The 22,500-nt window shown below is 46.6% G+C and overlaps 1 protein-coding gene across 3 annotated transcripts in view; it reads right to left on the reverse strand.

The window, feature by feature from the left end:
- The window catches only part of LOC131356973 (katanin-interacting protein), a 59,083-nt gene that overhangs the window by 30,897 nt on the left and 5,686 nt on the right, over window positions 1-22,500 (reverse strand). Inside the window, exons 6-26 of one of the 3 annotated variants that reach the window (XM_058396129.1) lie at window positions 22,360-22,461; window positions 19,306-19,383; window positions 14,354-14,537; window positions 13,823-13,948; window positions 13,455-13,666; window positions 13,193-13,314; window positions 9,503-9,587; window positions 8,953-9,159; window positions 8,689-8,826; window positions 7,514-8,213; window positions 6,732-7,379; window positions 4,586-4,803; window positions 4,438-4,510; window positions 4,157-4,334; window positions 3,897-4,062; window positions 3,630-3,802; window positions 2,905-2,957; window positions 2,568-2,678; window positions 2,271-2,410; window positions 2,072-2,173; window positions 1,815-1,975 (exon numbers count right to left, since the gene is read on the reverse strand). In XM_058396129.1, coding sequence (XP_058252112.1) covers window positions 1,815-1,975; window positions 2,072-2,173; window positions 2,271-2,410; window positions 2,568-2,678; window positions 2,905-2,957; window positions 3,630-3,802; window positions 3,897-4,062; window positions 4,157-4,334; window positions 4,438-4,510; window positions 4,586-4,803; window positions 6,732-7,379; window positions 7,514-8,213; window positions 8,689-8,826; window positions 8,953-9,159; window positions 9,503-9,587; window positions 13,193-13,314; window positions 13,455-13,666; window positions 13,823-13,948; window positions 14,354-14,537; window positions 19,306-19,383; window positions 22,360-22,461 — 3,977 coding nt within the window. Of the gene's footprint in view, window positions 1-1,814; window positions 1,976-2,071; window positions 2,174-2,270; window positions 2,411-2,567; window positions 2,679-2,904; window positions 2,958-3,629; window positions 3,803-3,896; window positions 4,063-4,156; window positions 4,335-4,437; window positions 4,511-4,585; window positions 4,804-6,731; window positions 7,380-7,513; window positions 8,214-8,688; window positions 8,827-8,952; window positions 9,160-9,502; window positions 9,588-13,192; window positions 13,315-13,454; window positions 13,667-13,822; window positions 13,949-14,314; window positions 14,538-19,305; window positions 19,384-22,359; window positions 22,462-22,500 lie in introns of all 3 variants that reach the window. The other 2 variants (XM_058396128.1, XM_058396127.1) reach the window with 2 other exon arrangements.

Consider the following 22,500-nt stretch of genomic DNA (forward strand, 5'->3'; position numbering starts at 1 on the left):
GTGTGTACCTGATGACAGTATTCCTCTTACGGTGTGTGTGTGTGTGTGTGTGTGTGTGTGTGTACCTGATGACAGTATTCCTCTTACGGTGTGTGTGTGTGTGTGTGTGTACCTGATGACAGTATTCCTCTTACGGTGTGTGTGTGTGTGTGTGTGTGTGTGTGTGTGTACCTGATGACAGTATTCCTCTTACGGTGTGTGTGTGTGTGTACCTGATGACAGTATTCCTCTCACGGTGTGTGTGTGTGTGTACCTGATGACAGTATTCCTCTTACAGTGTGTGTGTGTGTGTGTGTGTGTGTACCTGATGACAGTATTCCTCTTACGGTGTGTGTGTGTGTGTGTACCTGATGACAGTATTCCTCTTACGGTGTGTGTGTGTGTGTGTACCTGATGACAGTATTCCTCTTACGGTGTGTGTGTGTGTGTGTGTGTGTGTACCTGATGACAGTATTCCTCTTACGGTATGTGTGTGTGTGTGTGTGTATCTAATGACAGTATTCCTCTCACAGTGTGTGTGTGTGTGTGTGTGTGTGTACCTGCTGTAAGTAACTCTCCCACAGTGTGTGTGTGTGTGTGTGTGAGTGTGTACCTGATGACAGTATTCCTCTTACGGTGTGTGTGTGTGTGTGTGTGTGTGTGTACCTGATGACAGTGTTTCTCTCACGGTGTGTGTGTGTGTACCTGATGACAGTATTCCTCTTACGGTGTGTGTGTGTGTGTGTACCTGATGACAGTATTCCTCTTACAGTGTGTGTGTGTGTGTGTGTACCTGATGACAGTATTCCTCTTACGGTGTGTGTGTGTGTGTGTACCTGATGACAGTATTCCTCTTACGGTGTGTGTGTGTGTGTGTGTGTGTGTGTGTACCTGATGACAGTATTCCTCTTACGGTGTGTGTGTGTGTGTGTGTGTGTGTGTACCTGATGACAGTGTTTCTCTCACGGTGTGTGTGTGTGTACCTGATGACAGTATTCCTCTCACGGTGTGTGTGTGTGTGTACCTGATGACAGTATTCCTCTTACGGTGTGTGTGTGTGTGTGTGTGTGTGTGTGTGTGTGTGTACCTGATGACAGTATTCCTCTTACGGTGTGTGTGTGTGTGTGTGTGTACCTGATGACAGTATTCCTCTCACGGTGTGTGTGTGTGTGTACCTGATGACAGTATTCCTCTTACGGTGTGTGTGTGTGTGTGTACCTGATGACAGTATTCCTCTTACGGTGTGTGTGTGTGTGTGTGTGTGTGTGTGTGTGTGTGTGTGTGTGTACCTGATGACAGTATTCCTCTTACGGTGTGTGTGTGTGTGTGTGTGTACCTGATGATAGTATTCCTCTCACGGTGTGTATGTGTGTGTACCTAATGACAGTATTCCTCTTATGGTGTGTGTGTGTGTGTGTATGTGTGTGTACCTAATGACAGTATTCCTCTTACGGTGTGTGTGTGTGTGTGTATCTAATGACAGTATTCCTCTTACGGTGTGTGTGTTTGTGTGTATCTAATGACAGTATTCCTCTTACGGTATGTGTGTGTGTGTGTGTGTATCTAATGACAGTATTCCTCTCACAGTGTGTGTGTGTGTGTGTGTGTGTGTACCTGATGACAGTGTTTCTCTTACGGTGTGTGTGTGTGTGTGTGTGTACCTGATGACAGTGTTTCTCTCACGGTGTGTGTGTGTGTGTGTGTACCTGATGACAGTATTCCTCTCACGGTGTGTGTGTGTGTGTGTGTGTACCTGATGACAGTATTCCTCTCACGGTGTGTGTGTGTGTGTACCTGATGACAGTATTCCTCTCACGGTGTGTGTGTGTGTGTACCTGATGACAGTATTCCTCTCACGGTGTGTGATGTGTGTGTTGTCCGTGAACAGTATAGTGTGGTAGGGGACAATGGGGTCGAGGGTGGGCAGAATTCCCCGGGACAGGTGTGACACACACTCCAAAATCCCATTATACACCAGGAGATCATCCACAAGGAGCTACACACACACACACACACACACACACAAGTTTGAGTAAAATCCAGTGTGTGAGAGAGGAAGCGTGTGTGTGTGTGGGGTGTGTGTGTGTGTTACCCCAAACTCTTTAACTCCTCTCTGTGGTGTTTTGGAATAATTCCAGAGTTTGATCATAGAGACGGTCACAGGCTTGTCAAAGATCACATACACACGATTCACCTACACACACACAAAGAGCATTAGGAGTCAGAGTCTGCATGAAATAACCCATTCATGAAGTTCATAAACCATTCATGAACACACACACACTCCTCACCAGGCCAGGCAGTACTGGAGCAAGCCACATGTGACGTCCATCATGTGTGTTATTGATGCTGTCGATCAGTTTGTCTGGTGTTCTCACATCTCCACACACACCATCCAGTACGTTCACACTGTCTGGAAATGCAGCAATATCTAACAGAAGACGTAAAGACCACACACACACACACACACACACTTAACAGCTGGATTGTACAAGTTCTTTATATATATTTTGACATCTTTAAGCTCTACTGTGAAACCATATAAAACAGAGGGGTGTGTGTGTGTGTGTGTATATGTGTGTGTGTACTATTATCACTGAGTGGGATCCTCTCATCATTGTGGTCATAAAACTCCAGGCCATTCAGGCCTATGTAGTAGGGGTCACCCCACGTAGTCAAGAGCTGCAACTGAAAAATAACTGTACACACACACACACACACACACACACACACACGTAGTCAAGGAAAAGAGAGACAGGATAAAGCCTGTGATATTTAATATAAAATAAGTATATATAATAAGATATATAATATATATAATAATAATATATTGTATATACATGTAAATGATAACGAATCTAAATGGAATAAATATTTTATTAAGTAATAAATGAGAATAAATATGCATGCGGTAGAAAAGCATACATCCAAGCGGCATGAGCGGAGCCTCATACTCCATACTGGCCTTCTCTTCACTCCTGTGCACACACACACACACACAAGCTTACTGTACTACATTTGCACAGCAGTGTATACTGTGCATTATGTATGTATGGAGACTGCACCTTGACTACTACTTCTCTCACCTGTGTGTGTGTGTGTGTGCTGTCTCACCTGTGTTTGTGTGTGTGTGTGTTTGTGTGTGTGATGTGTCACCTGTGTGTGTGTGTGCTGCCTCACCTGTGTGTGTGTGATGTCTCACCTGTGTATGTGAGTGATGTCACACCTGTGTGTGTGTGCTGTCTCACCTGTGTGTGTGTGTGTGTGTTGCCTCACCTGTGTGTGTGTGTGTGTGATGTCTCACCTGTGTGTGTGAGTGATGTCACACCTGTGTGTGTGTGTGCTGTCTCACCTGTGTGTGTGTGTGATGTCTCACCTGTGTGTGTGAGTGATGTCACACCTGTGTGTGTGTGTGCTGTCTCACCTGTGTGTGTGTGTGTGTGCTGTCTCACCTGTGTGTGTGTGTGCTGTCTCACCTGTGTGTGTGCTGTCTCACCTGTGTGTGTGTGTGATGTCTCACCTGTGTGTGTGAGTGATGTCACACCTGTGTGTGTGTGTGCTGTCTCACCTGTGTGTGTGTGTGTGTGCTGTCTCACCTGTGTGTGTGTGTGCTGTCTCACCTGTGTTTGTGTGTGTGTGTGATGTCTCACCTGTGTGTGTGTGCTGTAGCTTTGTTTTTGCACACACTGGAGGACTGGACATAGTCGATGAACAGAATCTCTTGAGCAAAGTCAAAGTGGCAGTTCCCCGGTCCTTTCCTGATCAGGAACCCATCAGGTGGAGAGACACACTCTTCATCCACATAAACACACAAAGCCCGCACCTGATGTACACACACACACCCCCATTATTACATATTAGATATGCACACAGAGCTGTGAGACTCAGTCATTACCAAGCCCCCCTCCCCCTCTCACCCCTCTGTAGGAGTCCTCAGGTGACTTGTTGTAATTCCAGACCCTGAGGCCAGCGATGGTCTGTGATTGGTCAAACTGGATGGAGAGGGTGTGGTCAGAGCCAGGGGTGAAGGGGATCATCCACATGTGTTCATCATCAGTGGTGATGTTCTGTCCATCAAACAACCTGAGAGAGTGATAGTGAGAGAGAGTGTGTGTGTGAATGTGTGTAGGTGTGTGTGTGCAGGATGTGTGCGCAGGTGTGTGTGTGTGTAACTCACTTATCCAGGGTGCGAAGGTCATCGTTATACTCTGGGAGGTCATTGAGGTCACGTGGTGTTGCCTTCACCTTGGCGATATCAATGGGGATGATCTCACCCTCCTTCCCCACAACCTCCAACCCAGTGAGGCCGAGATAGTGAGAATCACCCCAAGTTGAAATCAGAGACAGACACACACCTACACACACACACACCTTTCTGTATATTCTGGTCTATCTGCTGCAGAGCAACAAGAACACACACCGTGATAGACTGAGATCAGTGAAGAATGAACATCTTACTCTTTCCTGTGTAAAGACCAGAATTCGGGTTCTCTGAATCAGCACATGGCTCTAAAGCAGTGTCCTGGTTCTCCTGCAAATACACACACAAATACATATTACTATCACACTCACACACACACACACACACACACACACACACTCTTACAGCTTTATGTTCCTCCCTGAGTCCAGCCTGTGTGAGTGGTGTTCCCTCTTCTTCTTCTTCTTCTTCATCTGCAGTCTGAGGACGCTGAAGCTCCTCCCCCTCTACTCCAGACTCCACCCCCACATTACCACACACAAATGTGTCATCAAAGCGTGACATGGCTTCCAGGATTTCATCATCCGTGGTAAAGAGGATTGTATCACCAAACTGATCCAGACCTAAGAGACAGCGAGAATTATTAAAGACATCAATCCACACAGTCCCCTAGTCCCCCAATCCATATAGTCCCCTAGTCCCCCAATCCATACAGTCCCCTAGTCCCCCAATCCACACAGTCCCCTAGTCCCCCAATCCACACAGTCCCCTAGTCCCCCAATCCATACAGTCCCCTAGTCCCCCAATCCATACAGTCCCCTAGTCCCCCAATCCACACAGTCCCCTAGTCCCCCAATCCATACAGTCCCCTAGTCCCCCAATCCACACAGTCCCCTAGTCCCCCAATCCATACAGTCCCCTAGTCCCCCAATCCATACAGTCCCCCACTCCCCCAAACCCCACAGTCCCCCACTCCCCCCATCCATACCGTCCCCCAGTCCCCCAATCCACAGTCCCCTAGTCCCCCAATCCATACAGTCCCCTAGTCCCCCAATCCATACAGCCCCCTAGTCCCCCAATCCACAGTCCCCTAGTCCCCCAATCCATACAGTCCCCTAGTCCCCCAATCCATACAGTCCCCTAGTCCCCCAATCCATACAGTCCCCTAGTCCCCCAATCCACACAGTCCCCTAGTCCCCCAATCCACACAGTCCCGTAGTCCCCCAATCCACACAGTCCCCTAGTCCCCCAATCCACACAGTCCCGTAGTCCCCCAATCCACACAGTCCCGTAGTCCCCCAATCCACACAGTCCCCTAGTCCCCCAATCCACACAGTCCCCTGGTCCCCCCATCCACACAGTCCCATAGTCCCCCAATCCACACAGTCCCCTAGTCCCCCAATCCATACAGTCCCCTAGTCCCCCAATCCACACAGTCCCGTAGTCCCCCAATCCATACAGTCCCCTAGTCCCCCAATCCACACAGTCCCGTAGTCCCCCAATCCATACAGTCCCCTAGTCCCCCAATCCATACAGTCCCCTAGTCCCCCAATCCACACAGTCCCGTAGTCCCCCAATCCATACAGTCCCCTAGTCCCCCAATCCACACAGTCCCGTAGTCCCCCAATCCATACAGTCCCCTAGTCCCCCAATCCACACAGTCCCCTAGTCCCCCAATCCACACAGTCCCCTAGTCCCCCAATCCACACAGTCCCCTAGTCCCCCAATCCATACAGTCCCCTAGTCCCCCAATCCACACAGTCCCCTAGTCCCCCAATCCACACAGTCCCCTAGCCCCCCAATCCACAGTCCCCTAGTCCCCCAATCCACAGTCCCCTAGTCCCCCAATCCACACAGTCCCCTAGTCCCCCAATCCACACAGTCCCCTAGTCCCCCAATCCACACAGTCCCCTAGTCCCCCAATCCACACAGTCCCGTAGTCCCCCAATCCATACAGTCCCCTAGTCCCCCAATCCACACAGTCCCCTAGTCCCCCAATCCACACAGTCCCGTAGTCCCCCAATCCACCCAGTCCCCTAGACCCCCAATCCACACAGTCCCCTAGTCCCCCAATCCACAGTCCCCTAGTCCCCCAATCCACACAGTCCCCTAGTCCCCCAATCCATACAGTCCCCTAGTCCCCCAATCCACACAGTCCCCTAGTCCCCCAATCCATACAGTCCCCTAGTCCCCCAATCCACACAGTCCCCTAGTCCCCCAATCCACACAGTCCCCTAGTCCCCCAATCCACACAGTCCCCTAGTCCCCCAATCCACACAGTCCTCTTGTCCTCAATCTCCCAATTCCCCATGTCCTTATTCAGTCTTCCTTCTGATCCCCCCGGTCCTTTAGACCCCAAGCCACATAGTCCTCTTATCCCTGTTCCCACTGTCCCTGAGTTCCTAATCCACTCTGTCCTCTAGACCTTACTGTATGCGTGTCCTGGTTTTCAGGAACCTACATGTCAGTGTCCCCATCTGAAGTGCTGTAACCTTGAGTGTGGTACTATTTTGACACATTATAGTAACATGGTTTCAGGATAATAACACACCTCCTATCAGTGTGCCAGATGCTTTAGCGATCTCTCCTTTAAAGATTCTCTGTCCATCCAGCAGCATGTCCACTTCTCTCACCCCTCTAAAGGAGTGAATGCGAGATTTATTGTAGTTCCACACACGGATCATGGCCAGCCGCTGCATCTCTCCAAGGTCCAGTGTGATCTCGCACCGTTTCCCTGCCACAAATGGTGCCAGCCACAAGTGGGAGTCGTCCTGTGTGCTCTGGACACCATTGATCACCTTGGAGACATTGCCGTTGTTCTCAGGTAGTCCGGTGACGACAGCAGTGATGCTGAGCGGTTTGACTGGCTCTCCGCTGGCACCGAATATCTCCACACCATTCAGGCCCACATAGCGACGGTCTCCCCACGTGGACAGAATACGCATCACTAGATGCTGCCCTTGCGGAAGAACTGGGATCTCAAACTCCTCTTCAGGGTCAGAGGTCACGGGGTCCGGTGTCACGGCAGAGGGGCGGGAACAGCGCTGGAGAAACTCATCAAAAACATCACCCTCAGTCTGATCAAATTTTGTCGGTGAGTCTGGTGATCTTGTCTTTGTTATGGGTTTGTTGTCGTCTGCCTTGGTCAGCCAGCGGGACCGCAGACGATGGTTACCGTGGGCAACTGGGCTGAGCTCCTCTATGATAAGTTCGAGAAACATGGACATATTAAACAAAATGGTGTCTAGAACAACGTTTCATGTTTTATTTTATTGTATAAAAGCAATAGAACACTGAAGACCATGTTCGCTTTAGAGTTGTGTGCAGTCTTACCTGATCTCTCTGCATCATGACTCGGTGGTTTGATTTGTGAACGCGCAGACCCTCTGCGCCCACTGACCGCTCGGACGTGTGGTTGCTCCTTGCACAATGTATCTAACAGATCCGATTCTGGTTTAGTCTCACAGCTTCTCTCGGTTGTGTTTGTGAGTGGTGCCACCTGGTGGCCACAGACGCTGGCTGGACTGCAGGAGACATCATCCAGGACGGAAAGTTTATGCTTTGCAGTGTGTTTGTGTTTGCTGTTCCTTCTATTCTGAGGCTCCAGCCATGGGGGACGCTCTCGAACCGCGCGTGAAGCTGGCTGGGTGGTCACCGTGTTAACCGCCTCCCTGCTGTTCTCCACCAGGGGCGAATCTCTGTGCTTTATGGAGTCAGTCTGCATACTGTCAGGGCCGGCGATACTCACAGGGGTGCAAGCGCCGTCTTTCTGTGACCGCTCACTGACTTCCTTTACAACAAAGGAGCCGAGTCCAGACTGACCGGGGCTGGGATCCTGACACAGGTCATCGTAGCGATGTGGGCTGAAGCAAGCAGTGCTGGGAGAACTGCATTCTGGGAGGTGGAGCTCTGCCAGGTTGATAGTTGTGCTGTAATCGAACACCGGGTTACCACAGCCTTTTTCTAACTGACCATCAAACACCAGCGTGCTGTTCACATACACACGCACATCCCGCGCTCCTACAGCCAGCTCCTAATGGGAAACACACACACAAAACCTGAATATATGTTTGTGTGTGGATGTGTAATAAGATGTGTGTAGATGGAGCTTCACACGTATGCTGACACACACACACACACACACACACAGACAAACACAAACTGAAGCTTGACTCAGATAATCTCCTACAGCTAATCTCCAACTGCTCCATTTTCTCTCTCTCTCTCTCTCTCTCTCTCTCTCTCACACTCCTCAAGCACACACAAATGTTTATAAGAATGCAGATATATATTAACTTTTTTAAAGTGTTATTACAGACATTCAGAGATTTTTAATTTGATCTGAATGAAAATGTAAAGACCTTCATAATCAGATTTAATCAGAACTTAAATATTAAACAAACCATCATCATTAACAATAATTATTTAATTCAACACAAATACATCCCCTTTAAGATGTCATTAGTGTTTCAGAACATTCTCAGGAATGTGTGTGTGTGTGTTCTCACGTTCAGACTGTGATTATAATTCCATATTTTAATGCGAGTGATGCTGAAGTCCGGAGAGCGATCTGCGTTTCTCACCACAAAGTACAACTGCACTGGTGCATGGAACCAACACACCCACATGTCCCGCTCTTTAGTGGTCTGTAAACACACACACACACACAGAGATTAATAATAATAAGATCCATGTGGCTTGTCCACCCTGTGAATAAGCATTAGTATAAACCTGTGAATAAAGGTCAGTGATTTTAGGGCTCTGTGTCTCACTTTAGTCTTGCCATTGACCAGCGCAGCAAGATTCCCGGGCTGATCAGCATTCCGGATGTCCAGGTCATGTGGAGAGATGTAAAGTTTGCGGTTCTTCTTGCAGAAGAACTGGACCTCCGTCAGCCCCACTCGTCCACCACCACCACCACCCCAGTTGGACAAAATCTCCATGGTAACATAAATAGCCTCTGCTGAGCCCCGCCTCCTCTGTCATTGTAAACACATCAACATACTGCTCCAGATAGAGCACACACAAGTGTTTATCTGATCCCACGGTTTACATAAATGAACACTTCACAGCGATGTTAATGGCAGACTGTATGTAATGTACGCATTCATGAACATTTCATTATAATTAAACAAAAAAAGTCAAATAATAAATGCTGAATTTTAGTGAAAACTTTTTTCCATATATAATACTAAGCTTGAATCCAACAGTGACATGCACTGACCCCCTGATGCTGGCTAACAGTTACACTGACCATGAATAACCATGAATAAATAAGTAAACAGTGCAGGCATGCATGTACACACACACACACACACTTACAGTTGTTGGGGAATTGCTGCTACTGATATGTGCTTGAGAATCTGTCTCAATATTCTCCAGAGCCTTCAACAACCTCTTCTGCTGACTGAGAGAGAAAGAGAGAGAGAGAGAGAGAGAGAGAGAGAGAGATACATATGTATATATGTATACTTAGTTGTTGGTGGGTTTGTGTTACTCTAGAGGGCTTTTAAGATTGTTGAATTTCTTAAATTTATTGAAAAAAAAAATGAAATCACTAACTATTACAATGTGGAACATATAAGAGGCATCAATTCATCCAGTTTTAGATACAAAAGTAAAACCCTTGAATTTCAAAAAAACATCAAATATAGACATTATCATACTACAAGAAACATGGCGCAGAACTGATGAAGTCACTCTCGATACACCTATAGTTCGTTTCATGGTTGCTCAACAGTCGACTATATGATCACAGACATAGATCCATTCTCCTTCAGAGCATTCCCAGTCAAACCACTAACACCATCATCAGATCACAGCCAAATCACAGTGTATCTCAAAAGAACCAAAAACACCACCATACACTCACAGCCCAGTCAGCTGAATAACACGAGAGAACGCTACAGATGGACTCAAAACAGCACAGAAAAATATCTGACATCAATCAACCACCCAAAAATACGCTCACTTATAAACAACTTTCTAAATAACTTTTATCCTCACAATGGAGACGGTGTGAATCTGGCTGTGCAGAACATACATTACATTTTTGATTATTTGGCAACATTATCTAACCTCAAATGCTCTAAGAATATTCGTAAAATCAATCAAGAGAATGAAAAATGGTTTGATTTAGACTGTAAAACTATGAGGAAAAATTTAAGACACCTATCAAATAAAAAACACAGAGACCCAAACAACACGGATCTACGCCATCAATACTGTGAGGAACTTAAACAATACAAACATACACTCAGAAAGAAGAGAGAACAGTACGTCCAAAATCAGCTCCAAAGTACTGAAGTATTGAAGAAACAGTTTCTGGGACAATTGGCATTTTCTAAATAAAAAAACAACACGAACAAGTGGCCATTCAGAATGGAGACATCTGGAAAAATCATTTCAAACAACTTTACAGCAAAATACAAATGAATCCAGAACAAACCCAAATCTATGAAAAAATGATCAATATGGAACCATCAGTAAACATCAAACCCATTAGACTTCCCCATTACAGAAAAAGAACTGAGTGATAAAATCCAGGCCTTACAAAATAAAAAAGCAAGTGGACCAGATGGTATTCTGAATGAAATGCTCAAAAATACTGACCACAAATTAAAACTGGCCATACTAAAACTGTTCAACTTGGTTCTGAGTGTCGGTCATTTCCCTGACGCCTGGAATAAAGGAGTCATAACGTCCATCTTCAAGAGTGGAGACAAATTAGACCCAAACAATTCCAGAGGCATTTGTGTAAGCAGTAATCTGGGGAAGTTGTTCTGCAGCATCATCAATACGAGACTCATAGACTTCCTTACCGAGCGCCATGTCTAAGCAGAAGTCAGATTGGATTCTTACCAAATTACAGAACATCAGACCACATCTTTACACTGCACACTCTAACTGACAAACATATCAACCAAAACAAAACCAAAATATTTGCTTGCTTTGTAGATTTTCAGAAAGCTTTTGATTCAATTTGGCACCAAGGATTATTATATAAACTCATGGAAATTGGTATAGGGGGTAAAACATACAATATCATAAAAACAATGTACTCAAACAATAAATGTGCAATTAAAATTGGAAATAAACAAACTGAATTCTTCATTCAAGGGCGGGGCTTGAGGCAGGGCTGTCCACTATCACCAACCCTCTTCAATATATACATTAATGAACTGGCAAAATTATTAGAACAGTCACCAGCACCCGGTCTCACACTACACCACTCCAGTATAAAGTTCCTCCTCTATGCAGATGATCTGGTCCTGCTGTCTCCTACAGACGAGGCTCTACAGCAGAACCTCCACATCCTGCACAGGTTCAGTCAGACCTGGGCCCTGACTATAAACCCAACCAAGACAAAGGTCCTAACCTTTCAAAAACGACCCAGAGTTCAGGGAAAGAGACGCAGTTTCACCCTCGGTATCACCAAAATTGATCATGTCACTAATTACACATACCTCGAGCTGAAATTCAGGGCAAATGGAAACCTCAACCTGGCTGTGAATGAACTGAAGGAGAAAGCAAGAAGGGCTTTCTATGCCATTAAAAAATTTATTCCAGTTCAAATCCCAATTAGAATCTGGCTCAAAATATTCCAATCAGTTCTAGAACCTATTGCACTGTATGGTAGTGAAGTCTGGGGTCCTCTCCTAAATCAGGAATTCAACAAACGGGACAAAAACCCAGTAGAAGCCCTGCATGCAGAGTTCTGTAGGAGCATCCTCAGGGTACAGAGGAACACATCTAACACCACATGCAGGGCAGAATTAGGACAATACCCCTCTATTAATCCACATCGAGAAAAGAGCCATCAAATTCTGGAAACATCTGAAATGGAGTGACCCCGACTCATCATTTTAAAGCCCTTAAAAACCATGAAGCCAACATAGAAAAAAGCCCCCTCATTCAGCTGGTCCTGAGACTCCACAAACAAACTAATCTGACTAACACTGACCAGCCTCAGGACACTGACCAACCTCAGGACACTGACCACCTCATCCACAGAATTCGGCCCAACCAAATGATTAACACACAGAAAGAATATTATCTCACTTACTGGACTGAAACAACACAAAATCAAAGCAAACTACAATGCTATTTTGCGCTAAACAGAGAATACACAACAACAGAATACCTGAGTACAGACTCAGTGACCACAGCCTGGCTATAGAGAGGGGCAGATACAGACTCAGTGACCACAGCCTGGCTATAGAGAGGGGCAGATACAGACTCAGTGACCACAGCCTGGCTATAGAGAGGGGCAGATACAGACTCAGTGACCACAGCCTGGCTATAGAGAGGGGCAGATACAGACTCAGTGACCACAGCCTGGCTATAGAGAGGGGCAGATACAGACTCAGTGACCACAGCCTGGCTATAGAGAGGGGCAGATACAGACAGAGCTGGCTGCCCAGAGAGAGCAGGTTCTGTCTGTACTGTAACCAAGGAGAGGTAGAGACAGAGCTCCACTTCCTCACATCCTGTCCAAACTACCAGGAAATTCCAAAACAGTTCTTTCCTAAATTTGAGCGGATTTGTCCGGACTTCATCAAACTGGAGAACGACACAAAACTCCAGTATTTACTGGGAGAAAAAAGAGACTATATTTCCCTGGCAGCTCCATACATCCACGCCTATCACAAAAGAGTCCACCAATCAGTGACGCGCTCATGACTCACACACACACACACACACACACACCTCACGCATACCTGTAAATTTAATGCTTTCATTTTGCTATTTTATTTATTTGTTTGTTAATTTTGTTTGCAATCTTTACCCCTTTTAAATGCTTTGGCAATACATGTTCAATCTGTCATGCCAATAAAGCTCATTTGAATTTGAGAGAGGGAGAGAGAGAGAGAGAGAGAGAGAGAGATACAGAGAGAGAGAGAGAGAGAGAGAGAGAGACACACAGAGAAAGAGAGAGAGAGAGAATGAAATAAAGAATTGGACCTGGATAATCACTGAAAACACTGTGGATGTTGGAGTGTGTAAGGTTACCTGGGCCCCATCAGTGTGATCCTATGCATGGCTCTGATTAATTGGTTCTCATCTTCATCCTCCTCTTCCTCCTGAATATTATGGTTGATGTCTGGCTGCTCTGTGATGGAGCAGTTCACCTGCTGAGAGAGAGACAGGAAGCAATCAAACGGACCACTGACATTCTCATTTGCATCACTACTAGAGTAAAATGGGGGATTACAGTTTAGCAGAGTAACTCAGAAATAATCGTGTGTGTGTGTGTGTGTGTGTGTGTGTGTACCGGACTGAAGCTGAGCACATTCCTCTGTAGATCTCGGGGGTGTTGGAGCTCAGGTGAGAGTGTATGATGATGTTTGTCTGGTGCAGGTGTGTGTGAGGGGGAGTTCTCATTTTGTAGCGCCTGCAACACACTGAGCACTGTCTCCTCTGAGTCTCGCTCCTCCTGCACTTTACACACTGCAGACAGGGGGCGCTCTAAAACACTACCACGACCTGACACAGAGAGTGAGAGAGAGAGAGAGAGAGAGAGAGATGTGAGTGTACATAAAGTTTCCAGAGAAATTGGAAAATAGTTCCAGGAAAATAAATAAAAAATATTTAAAAGCTGTGCAAGTAAGTGTTAGTGTGTGTGTGTGTGTGTGTGTTTACGTGGTGTGTCCTGTTGGGTTCTGTTGGACCTCTTGTTTCTTTTCTTCATCAGAACTGGTTTAGTAGGGATACAGGACTCAACATTCTCCTTCCGCTTAGCTGAGAGACAGCGCTCAGACTTACGGCCTAACACACACACACACACACTTCCTTCACTGTCTGCATGACATACCCAGTACCTGTTTAGTGTGCATTTCCATTCACCTGCTCTTACGAGTGTAAAACAGAACCATAATGATCATAAAGATAAAACCCGGGCCTAAACTAAAGCCCTGAGGTACACCACACATGATAACTGCCATGAACCAGTGGAGAAAAGTCCAATCTGAGTGTAAGTGTTTATTTGGGTTAATTGCTAACATGGGGGTATTTTGGGGCCACCTGAACCCCCGGGTGTAGGGAGATCTGGAGTGTAGCCCTGTGTGTGTGTTCTGTTTCTCTTTATCAGAACTGCAGTGAACGGAAACACACTCATCAGAAGTGATAACATGCCTATAGGGGAGGGGCCAAAATCAAGCACAATGAGGTCACCGGGGCTGGGCTGATTCCTGATTGGTTGGCTTGGTTTGGGGGAGGGGGGAAGAGTGACGTCACAGATACTGTCATTACTGTCGTCCCTTTCGATCTGTTCTTCGACCCACTCGCCCTCTGACTCCTCGCCCGCAGAGTCACGGCTACTCCGCTTCACACTGGCCTCCAGGCTGCTCCGCAACACCTGACACACACACACACACAGATTGTATCTGCACACTAATACAACTATATATGAAAAAATGGTGATGAATAGTGATGAAGGTGACAGTGTTTCGGGTCAATGAAGGTAATGATGATGTTTGGGGTCAGTGATGGTGGTGATGTTTGGGGTCAGTGATGGTGATGAAGGTGTTTGGGGTCAGTGATGATGATGATGGTGGTGGTGTCTGGGGTCAGTGATGATGATGATGGTGGTGGTGTCTGGGGTCAGTGATGATGATGATGGTGGTGGTGTCTGGGGTCAGTGATGATGATGATGGTGGTGGTGTCTGGGGTCAGTGATGATGATGATGGTGGTGGTGTCTGGGGTCAGTGATGATGATGATGGTGGTGGTGTCTGGGGTCAGTGATGATGATGATGGTGGTGGTGTCTGGGGTCAGTGATGATGATGATGGTGGTGGTGTCTGGGGTCAGTGATGATGATGATGGTGGTGGTGTCTGGGGTCAGTGATGATGATGATGGTGGTGGTGTCTGGGGTCAGTGATGATGATGATGGTGGTGGTGTCTGGGGTCAGTGATGGTGATGAAGGTGTCTGGGGTCAGTGATGATGGTGGTGGTGTCTGGGGTCAGTGATGATGATGATGGTGGTGGTGTCTGGGGTCAGTGATGATGATGATGGTGGTGGTGTCTGGGGTCAGTGATGATGATGATGGTGGTGGTGTTTGGGGTCAGTGATGATGATGATGGTGGTGTTTGGGGTCAGTGATGATGATGATGGTGGTGTTTGGGGTCAGTGACGATGATGATGGTGGTGTTTGGGGTCAGTGACGATGATGATGGTGGTGTCTGGGGTCAGTGATGATGATGGTGGTGTCTGGGGTCAGTGATGATGATGATGGTGGTGGTGTTTGGGGTCAGTGATGCTGATGATGGTGGTGGTGTCTGGGGTCAGTGATGATGATGATGGTGGTGGTGTCTGGGGTCAGTGATGGTGATGATGGTGGTGGTGTCTGGGGTCAGTGATGATGATGATGGTGGTGGTGTCTGGGGTCAGTGATGATGATGATGGTGGTGGTGTCTGGGGTCAGTGATGATGATGATGGTGGTGGTGTCTGGGGTCAGTGATGATGATGATGGTGGTGGTGTCTGGGGTCAGTGATGATGATGATGGTGGTGGTGTCTGGGGTCAGTGATGATGATGATGGTGGTGGTGTCTGGGGTCAGTGATGATGATGATGGTGGTGGTGTCTGGGGTCAGTGATGATGATGATGGTGGTGGTGTCTGGGGTCAGTGATGATGATGATGGTGGTGGTGTCTGGGGTCAGTGATGATGATGATGGTGGTGGTGTCTGGGGTCAGTGATGATGATGATGGTGGTGGTGTCTGGGGTCAGTGATGATGATGATGGTGGTGGTGTCTGGGGTCAGTGATGATGATGATGGTGGTGGTGTCTGGGGTCAGTGATGATGATGATGGTGGTGGTGTCTGGGGTCAGTGATGATGATGATGGTGGTGGTGTCTGGGGTCAGTGATGATGATGATGGTGGTGGTGTCTGGGGTCAGTGATGATGATGATGGTGGTGGTGTCTGGGGTCAGTGATGATGATGATGGTGGTGGTGTCTGGGGTCAGTGATGATGATGATGGTGGTGGTGTCTGGGGTCAGTGATGATGATGATGGTGGTGGTGTCTGGGGTCAGTGATGATGATGATGGTGGTGGTGTCTGGGGTCAGTGATGATGATGATGGTGGTGGTGTCTGGGGTCAGTGATGATGATGATGGTGGTGGTGTCTGGGGTCAGTGATGATGATGATGGTGGTGGTGTCTGGGGTCAGTGATGATGATGATGGTGGTGGTGTCTGGGGTCAGTGATGATGATGATGGTGGTGGTGTCTGGGGTCAGTGATGATGATGATGGTGGTGGTGTCTGGGGTCAGTGATGATGATGGTGGTGGTGTCTGGGGTCAGTGATGATGGTGGTGGTGTCTGGGGTCAGTGATGATGATGATGGTGGTGGTGTCTGGGGTCAGTGATGATGATGATGGTGGTGGTGTCTGGGGTCAGTGATGATGATGATGGTGGTGGTGTCTGGGGTCAGTGATGATGATGATGGTGGTGGTGTCTGGGGTCAGTGATGATGATGATGGTGGTGGTGTCTGGGGTCAGTGATGATGATGATGGTGGTGGTGTCTGGGGTCAGTGATGATGATGATGGTGGTGGTGTCTGGGGTCAGTGATGATGATGATGGTGGTGGTGTCTGGGGTCAGTGATGATGATGATGGTGGTGGTGTCTGGGGTCAGTGATGATGATGATGGTGGTGGTGTCTGGGTCAGTGATGATGATGATGGTGGTGGTGTCTGGGGTCAGTGATGATGATGATGGTGGTGGTGTCTGGGGTCAGTGATGATGATGATGGTGGTGGTGTCTGGGGTCAGTGATGATGATGATGGTGGTGGTGTCTGGGGTCAGTGATGATGATGATGGTGGTGGTGTCTGGGGTCAGTGATGATGATGATGGTGGTGGTGTCTGGGGTCAGTGATGATGATGATGGTGGTGGTGTCTGGGGTCAGTGATGATGATGATGGTGGTGGTGTCTGGGGTCAGTGATGATGATGATGGTGGTGGTGTCTGGGGTCAGTGATGATGATGATGGTGGTGGTGTCTGGGGTCAGTGATGATGATGATGGTGGTGGTGTCTGGGGTCAGTGATGATGATGATGGTGGTGGTGTCTGGGGTCAGTGATGATGATGATGGTGGTGGTGTCTGGGGTCAGTGATGATGATGATGGTGGTGGTGTCTGGGGTCAGTGATGATGATGATGGTGGTGGTGTTTGGGGTCAGTGATGATGATGATGGTGGTGGTGTTTGGGGTCAGTGATGATGATGATGGTGGTGGTGTTTGGGGTCAGTGATGATGATGATGGTGGTGGTGTTTGGGGTCAGTGATGATGATGATGGTGGTGGTGTTTGGGGTCAGTGATGATGATGATGGTGGTGGTGTTTGGGGTCAGTGATGATGATGATGGTGGTGGTGTTTGGGGTCAGTGATGATGATGATGGTGGTGGTGTTTGGGGTCAGTGATGATGATGATGATGGTGGTGGTGTTTGGTGTCAGTGATGCTGATGATGGTGGTGGTGTTTGGGGTCAGTGATGATGATGATGATGGTGGTGGTGTTTGGGGTCAGTGATGATGATGATGGTGGTGGTGTTTGGGGTCAGTGATGATGATGATGGTGGTGGTGTTTGGGGTCAGTGATGATGATGATGGTGGTGGTGTTTGGGGTCAGTGATGATGATGATGGTGGTGGTGTTTGGGGTCAGTGATGATGATGATGATGGTGGTGGTGTTTGGGGTCAGTGATGATGATGATGGTGGTGGTGTTTGGGGTCAGTGATGATGATGATGGTGGTGGTGTTTGGGGTCAGTGATGATGATGATGGTGGTGGTGTTTGGGGTCAGTGATGATGATGATGGTGGTGGTGTTTGGGGTCAGTGATGATGATGATGGTGGTGGTGTTTGGGGTCAGTGATGATGATGATGGTGGTGGTGTTTGGGGTCAGTGATGATGATGATGGTGGTGGTGTTTGGGGTCAGTGATGATGATGATGGTGGTGGTGTTTGGGGTCAGTGATGATGATGATGGTGGTGGTGTTTGGGGTCAGTGATGATGATGATGGTGGTGGTGTTTGGGGTCAGTGATGATGATGATGGTGGTGGTGTTTGGGGTCAGTGATGATGATGATGGTGGTGGTGTTTGGGGTCAGTGATGATGATGATGGTGGTGGTGTTTGGGGTCAGTGATGATGATGATGGTGGTGGTGTTTGGGGTCAGTGATGATGATGATGGTGGTGGTGTTTGGGGTCAGTGATGATGATGATGGTGGTGGTGTTTGGGGTCAGTGATGATGATGATGGTGGTGGTGTTTGGGGTCAGTGATGATGATGATGGTGGTGGTGTTTGGGGTCAGTGATGATGATGATGGTGGTGGTGTTTGGGGTCAGTGATGATGATGATGGTGGTGGTGTTTGGGGTCAGTGATGATGATGATGGTGGTGGTGTTTGGGGTCAGTGATGATGATGATGGTGGTGGTGTTTGGGGTCAGTGATGATGATGATGGTGGTGGTGTTTGGGGTCAGTGATGATGATGATGGTGATGATGATGATGGTGGTGTTTGGGGTCAGTGATGATGATGATGATGGTGGTGTTTGGGGTCAGTGATGATGATGATGGTGGTGGTGTTTGGGGTCAGTGATGATGATGATGGTGGTGTTTGGGGTCAGTGATGATGATGATGGTGGTGTTTGGGGTCAGTGATGATGATGGTGGTGTTTGGGGTCAGTGATGATGATGATGGTGGTGTTTGGGGTCAGTGATGATGATGATGGTGGTGTTTGGGGTCAGTGATGATGATGATGGTGGTGTTTGGGGTCAGTGATGATGATGATGGTGTTTGGGGTCAGTGATGATGATGATGATGGTGTTTGGGGTCAGTGATGATGATGATGATGGTGTTTGGGGTCAGTGATGATGATGATGATGGTGTTTGGGGTCAGTGATGATGATGATGATGGTGTTTGGGGTCAGTGATGATGATGATGATGGTGTTTGGGGTCAGTGATGATGATGATGATGATGGTGTTTGGGGTCAGTGATGATGATGAGGATGGTGTTTGGGGTCAGTGAAGGTAATGAGGATGGTGTTTGGGGTCAGTGAAGGTAATGAGGATGGTGTTTGGGGTCAGTGCTTAGGTTTAAACCGGTTCACTGTCACTCACTTTGACCTGGTGGAGGTTGAGTAGTAGTCTTTCAGCAGGTTCTGATACTGAGTGAGACTTACACACCTCTCTTCCCACCTAAACCAGGTGAAGAAAACTGTCACAATGTTTCTAATGTTATAGAATTACATCTAAGACCTGAATAAATACATAATTAATAAATAAATTAATGAATAAATAATTCAGATAAAAATTCAGAGTAAAAATCTAGTTCATTGTGGAAATCATCTGTATCTTACATCCTGAGTTTGTCAAGTCAGACATTAAATACAATTATTGAGGAATTACTCTGATTTTATACACATTACACTGTGTGCATTAAAACTAGGGCTGTCAAAATTAACGCGTTAATAATGCGTTAATGCAAATTCATTTTAATGGCACTAATTTTATTAACGCGCGATTAATGCAGCGCGCATTTTCTGTTTGACCCTTGGCCTTGCCCGTAGTTTGGGAAATGGGAGATGCAGCAGCAAACAGAAACTGAGAAAGAAAAGCGTCTTCTTTATATATAAAACGATGTCTGATGGTTCTGTTGACGAGACAAAAGTCTGCATTTATTGTGGATGTGAATGAAGTTCTCACCGCAGCACCTCGAGTTTAAAATATCACTTGATGGTGAAGCATACAGCTGATACAGAGAGCTCTCCTGCCCCTCTCCTGCCCCTCTCCTGCCCCTCGCCAAAGGCAGACAACACTAGACTCTTTTCAGTGGAGATGGAATGTGAACCTGTGTTCTGTTCTTTTCTTCATGTGTTTGTCATGAACAAGTTATTTGAAAACATGTCTATGTTCTTTATGCTCTATATTTAAGGTGGTTTCAGTAATAAAGGTACACTGTGCATGTTTAGAAGAAGTGATCTGAAATTGTTAACAGGTTTGTGTCAGTAAATCGCTCAGTGCAAAGGAAGAAGTCATTGTTTTCTATGTTCTTCTTTTCATATGTTTAATAGACATGAACAAGAAAAATATCTATGAACTCTGAAACATGTCTAGTCTTCATGCTCTATGTTGAATATGGTTTCACTAATAATAAACAACATACATTTCAATATTTGTCCACACCCATGTTGATTAGAGTATTAAAAACTAAAAAAGTATTAACTGAAGATATATTTAGAATGGATAAAAATGTGCAATTAAGTTGCGATTAATCACGAGTTAACTCATGACAATCATGCGATTAATCGCGATTAAATATTTTAATCGATTGACAGCCCTAATTAAAACATTTATTTATTTCAGTTACACACCTATTTAGTGTGATTGCGCACACTCTTATTATCGTCACTCTTTATTCCGGTTTCCTCCGCACGCTACTAGTCCTAAACAATAATAGCTAGAAACATGGTTCAAATGCTAAAATGTTGCTCATGTTGTGCTTAAGTGTGTTATTACTTTTCATGCTGATAAGTATTATAGTTTATTTTATATTAATTTTTCATGGACTTCACTTCCTGGTTTCCGTACGGACATTTAAAGAGAGCGCACACACTAGTTCGGTTTTTCTCGGAGGTTATCGGTAGATGCTGTGCATGTAAAACATTACTACACTGATCTCAGTAGTATCATAAGCTGCAGTTTAGCTTATTTGGTAGCGCGCTCGCCTCCCATGCTGTAGACCTGGGTTCGAGACCTGACAGGGTTATGTGTATTATTTGAGAATGTCTTGCAAGAGTTTAAGCAACACAGCACTTTGCTTTTCGCAATCACACTCGCATTTTCTTTTAGAAATGCAACATTCTAGTAAATAATGCTTTACTTACACCGATCAGTTATAACACACTGACCACTGACCGAAGTGAATCAGACTGAGTATCTCCTCATCATGGCACCTGTTAGTGGGTGGGATATATTAGGCAGCAAGTCAACATTTTGTCCTCAAAGTTGATGTTAGAAGCAGGAAAAATGGACAAGTGTAAAGATTTGAGTGAGTTTGACCAAAAGGACCAAATTGTGATGGCTAGACCACTGGATCAGAGCATCTCCAAAACTGCAGCTCTTGTGAAGTGTTCCCGGTCTGCAGTGGTCAGTATCTATCAAAAGTGCAAGGAAGGAACAGTGGTGAACTAACGACAGGCTCATTGATGCACGTGTGGTCAAGAAGTTAATGCTGGTTCTAATAGAAAGGTGTCAGAATACACAGTGCATTACAGTTTGTTGCGTATGGGGCCACATATCCCCCCCGCTGACCCCTGTGCCCCGCCAAAAGCACCAGCAATGGGCATGTGAGCATCAGAACTAGACCATGGAGCAATGGAAGAAGGTGGCCTGGTCTGATGAATCACGTTTTCTTTTACATCACGTGGATGGCCGGGTGCGTGTGTGTCTCTTACCTGGGGAACACATGGCACCAGGATGCACTATGGGAAGAAGGCGAGCCGGCGGAGGCAGTGTCCTGCTCTGGTCAGTGTTCTGCTGGGAAACCTTGGGTCCTGCATCCATGTGGATGTTACTTTGACACGTACCACCTACCTAAGCATTGTTGCAGACCATCTACACCCTTTCATGGAAACGGTATTCCCTGATGGCTGTGGCCTCTTTCAGCAGGATAATGCACCATGACACAAAGCAGAAATGGTTCAGGAATGGTTTGATGACCACAACAACCAGTTTGGGGTGTTGCCTTGTCCTACAAATTCTCCAGATCTCAAACCAATCCAGCATCTGTGGGATGTGCTGGACAAACAAGTTCGATCCATGGAGACCCCACCTCACAACTTACAGGACTTAAAGGATCTGCTGCTAAAATCTTGGTGCCAGATCCCACAGCACACCTTCAGGGATCTAGTGGAGTCCATGCCTGGACGGGTCAGGGATGTTTTGGCAATACACAATATTAGGCAGGTGGTCGTAATGTTATAGCTGATAAGTGTATTTACTAATGTATCACTTAAAAACTGATGAGTGAGGCTTGAAGGGGAGCAACAGTTACTCCTGAAATAAGAAAAATTCTTATGACTTATTATTTAAGTATACTTATTCGGGCCAAACATGAGTTCATCTTTCCTGATGTAGCCCCCCACCACACACACACACACACACACACTTTACCTCCATATCTACGCTCTCGTATGGCTCAAAGTCGTCTGAGTATCGGTTTTCTGGACATATCTTCACACGACCCCCATTCTCTGTCCGGATTTGTATTGATTTCTGCAGTGGACAGGACAGAAGTCTTTAATCTGAGAAGAT

The sequence above is a fragment of the Hemibagrus wyckioides genome, linkage group LG01 (genome assembly GCF_019097595.1).
Source record: "Hemibagrus wyckioides isolate EC202008001 linkage group LG01, SWU_Hwy_1.0, whole genome shotgun sequence".
Classification (NCBI taxonomy): Eukaryota; Metazoa; Chordata; class Actinopteri; order Siluriformes; family Bagridae; genus Hemibagrus; species Hemibagrus wyckioides.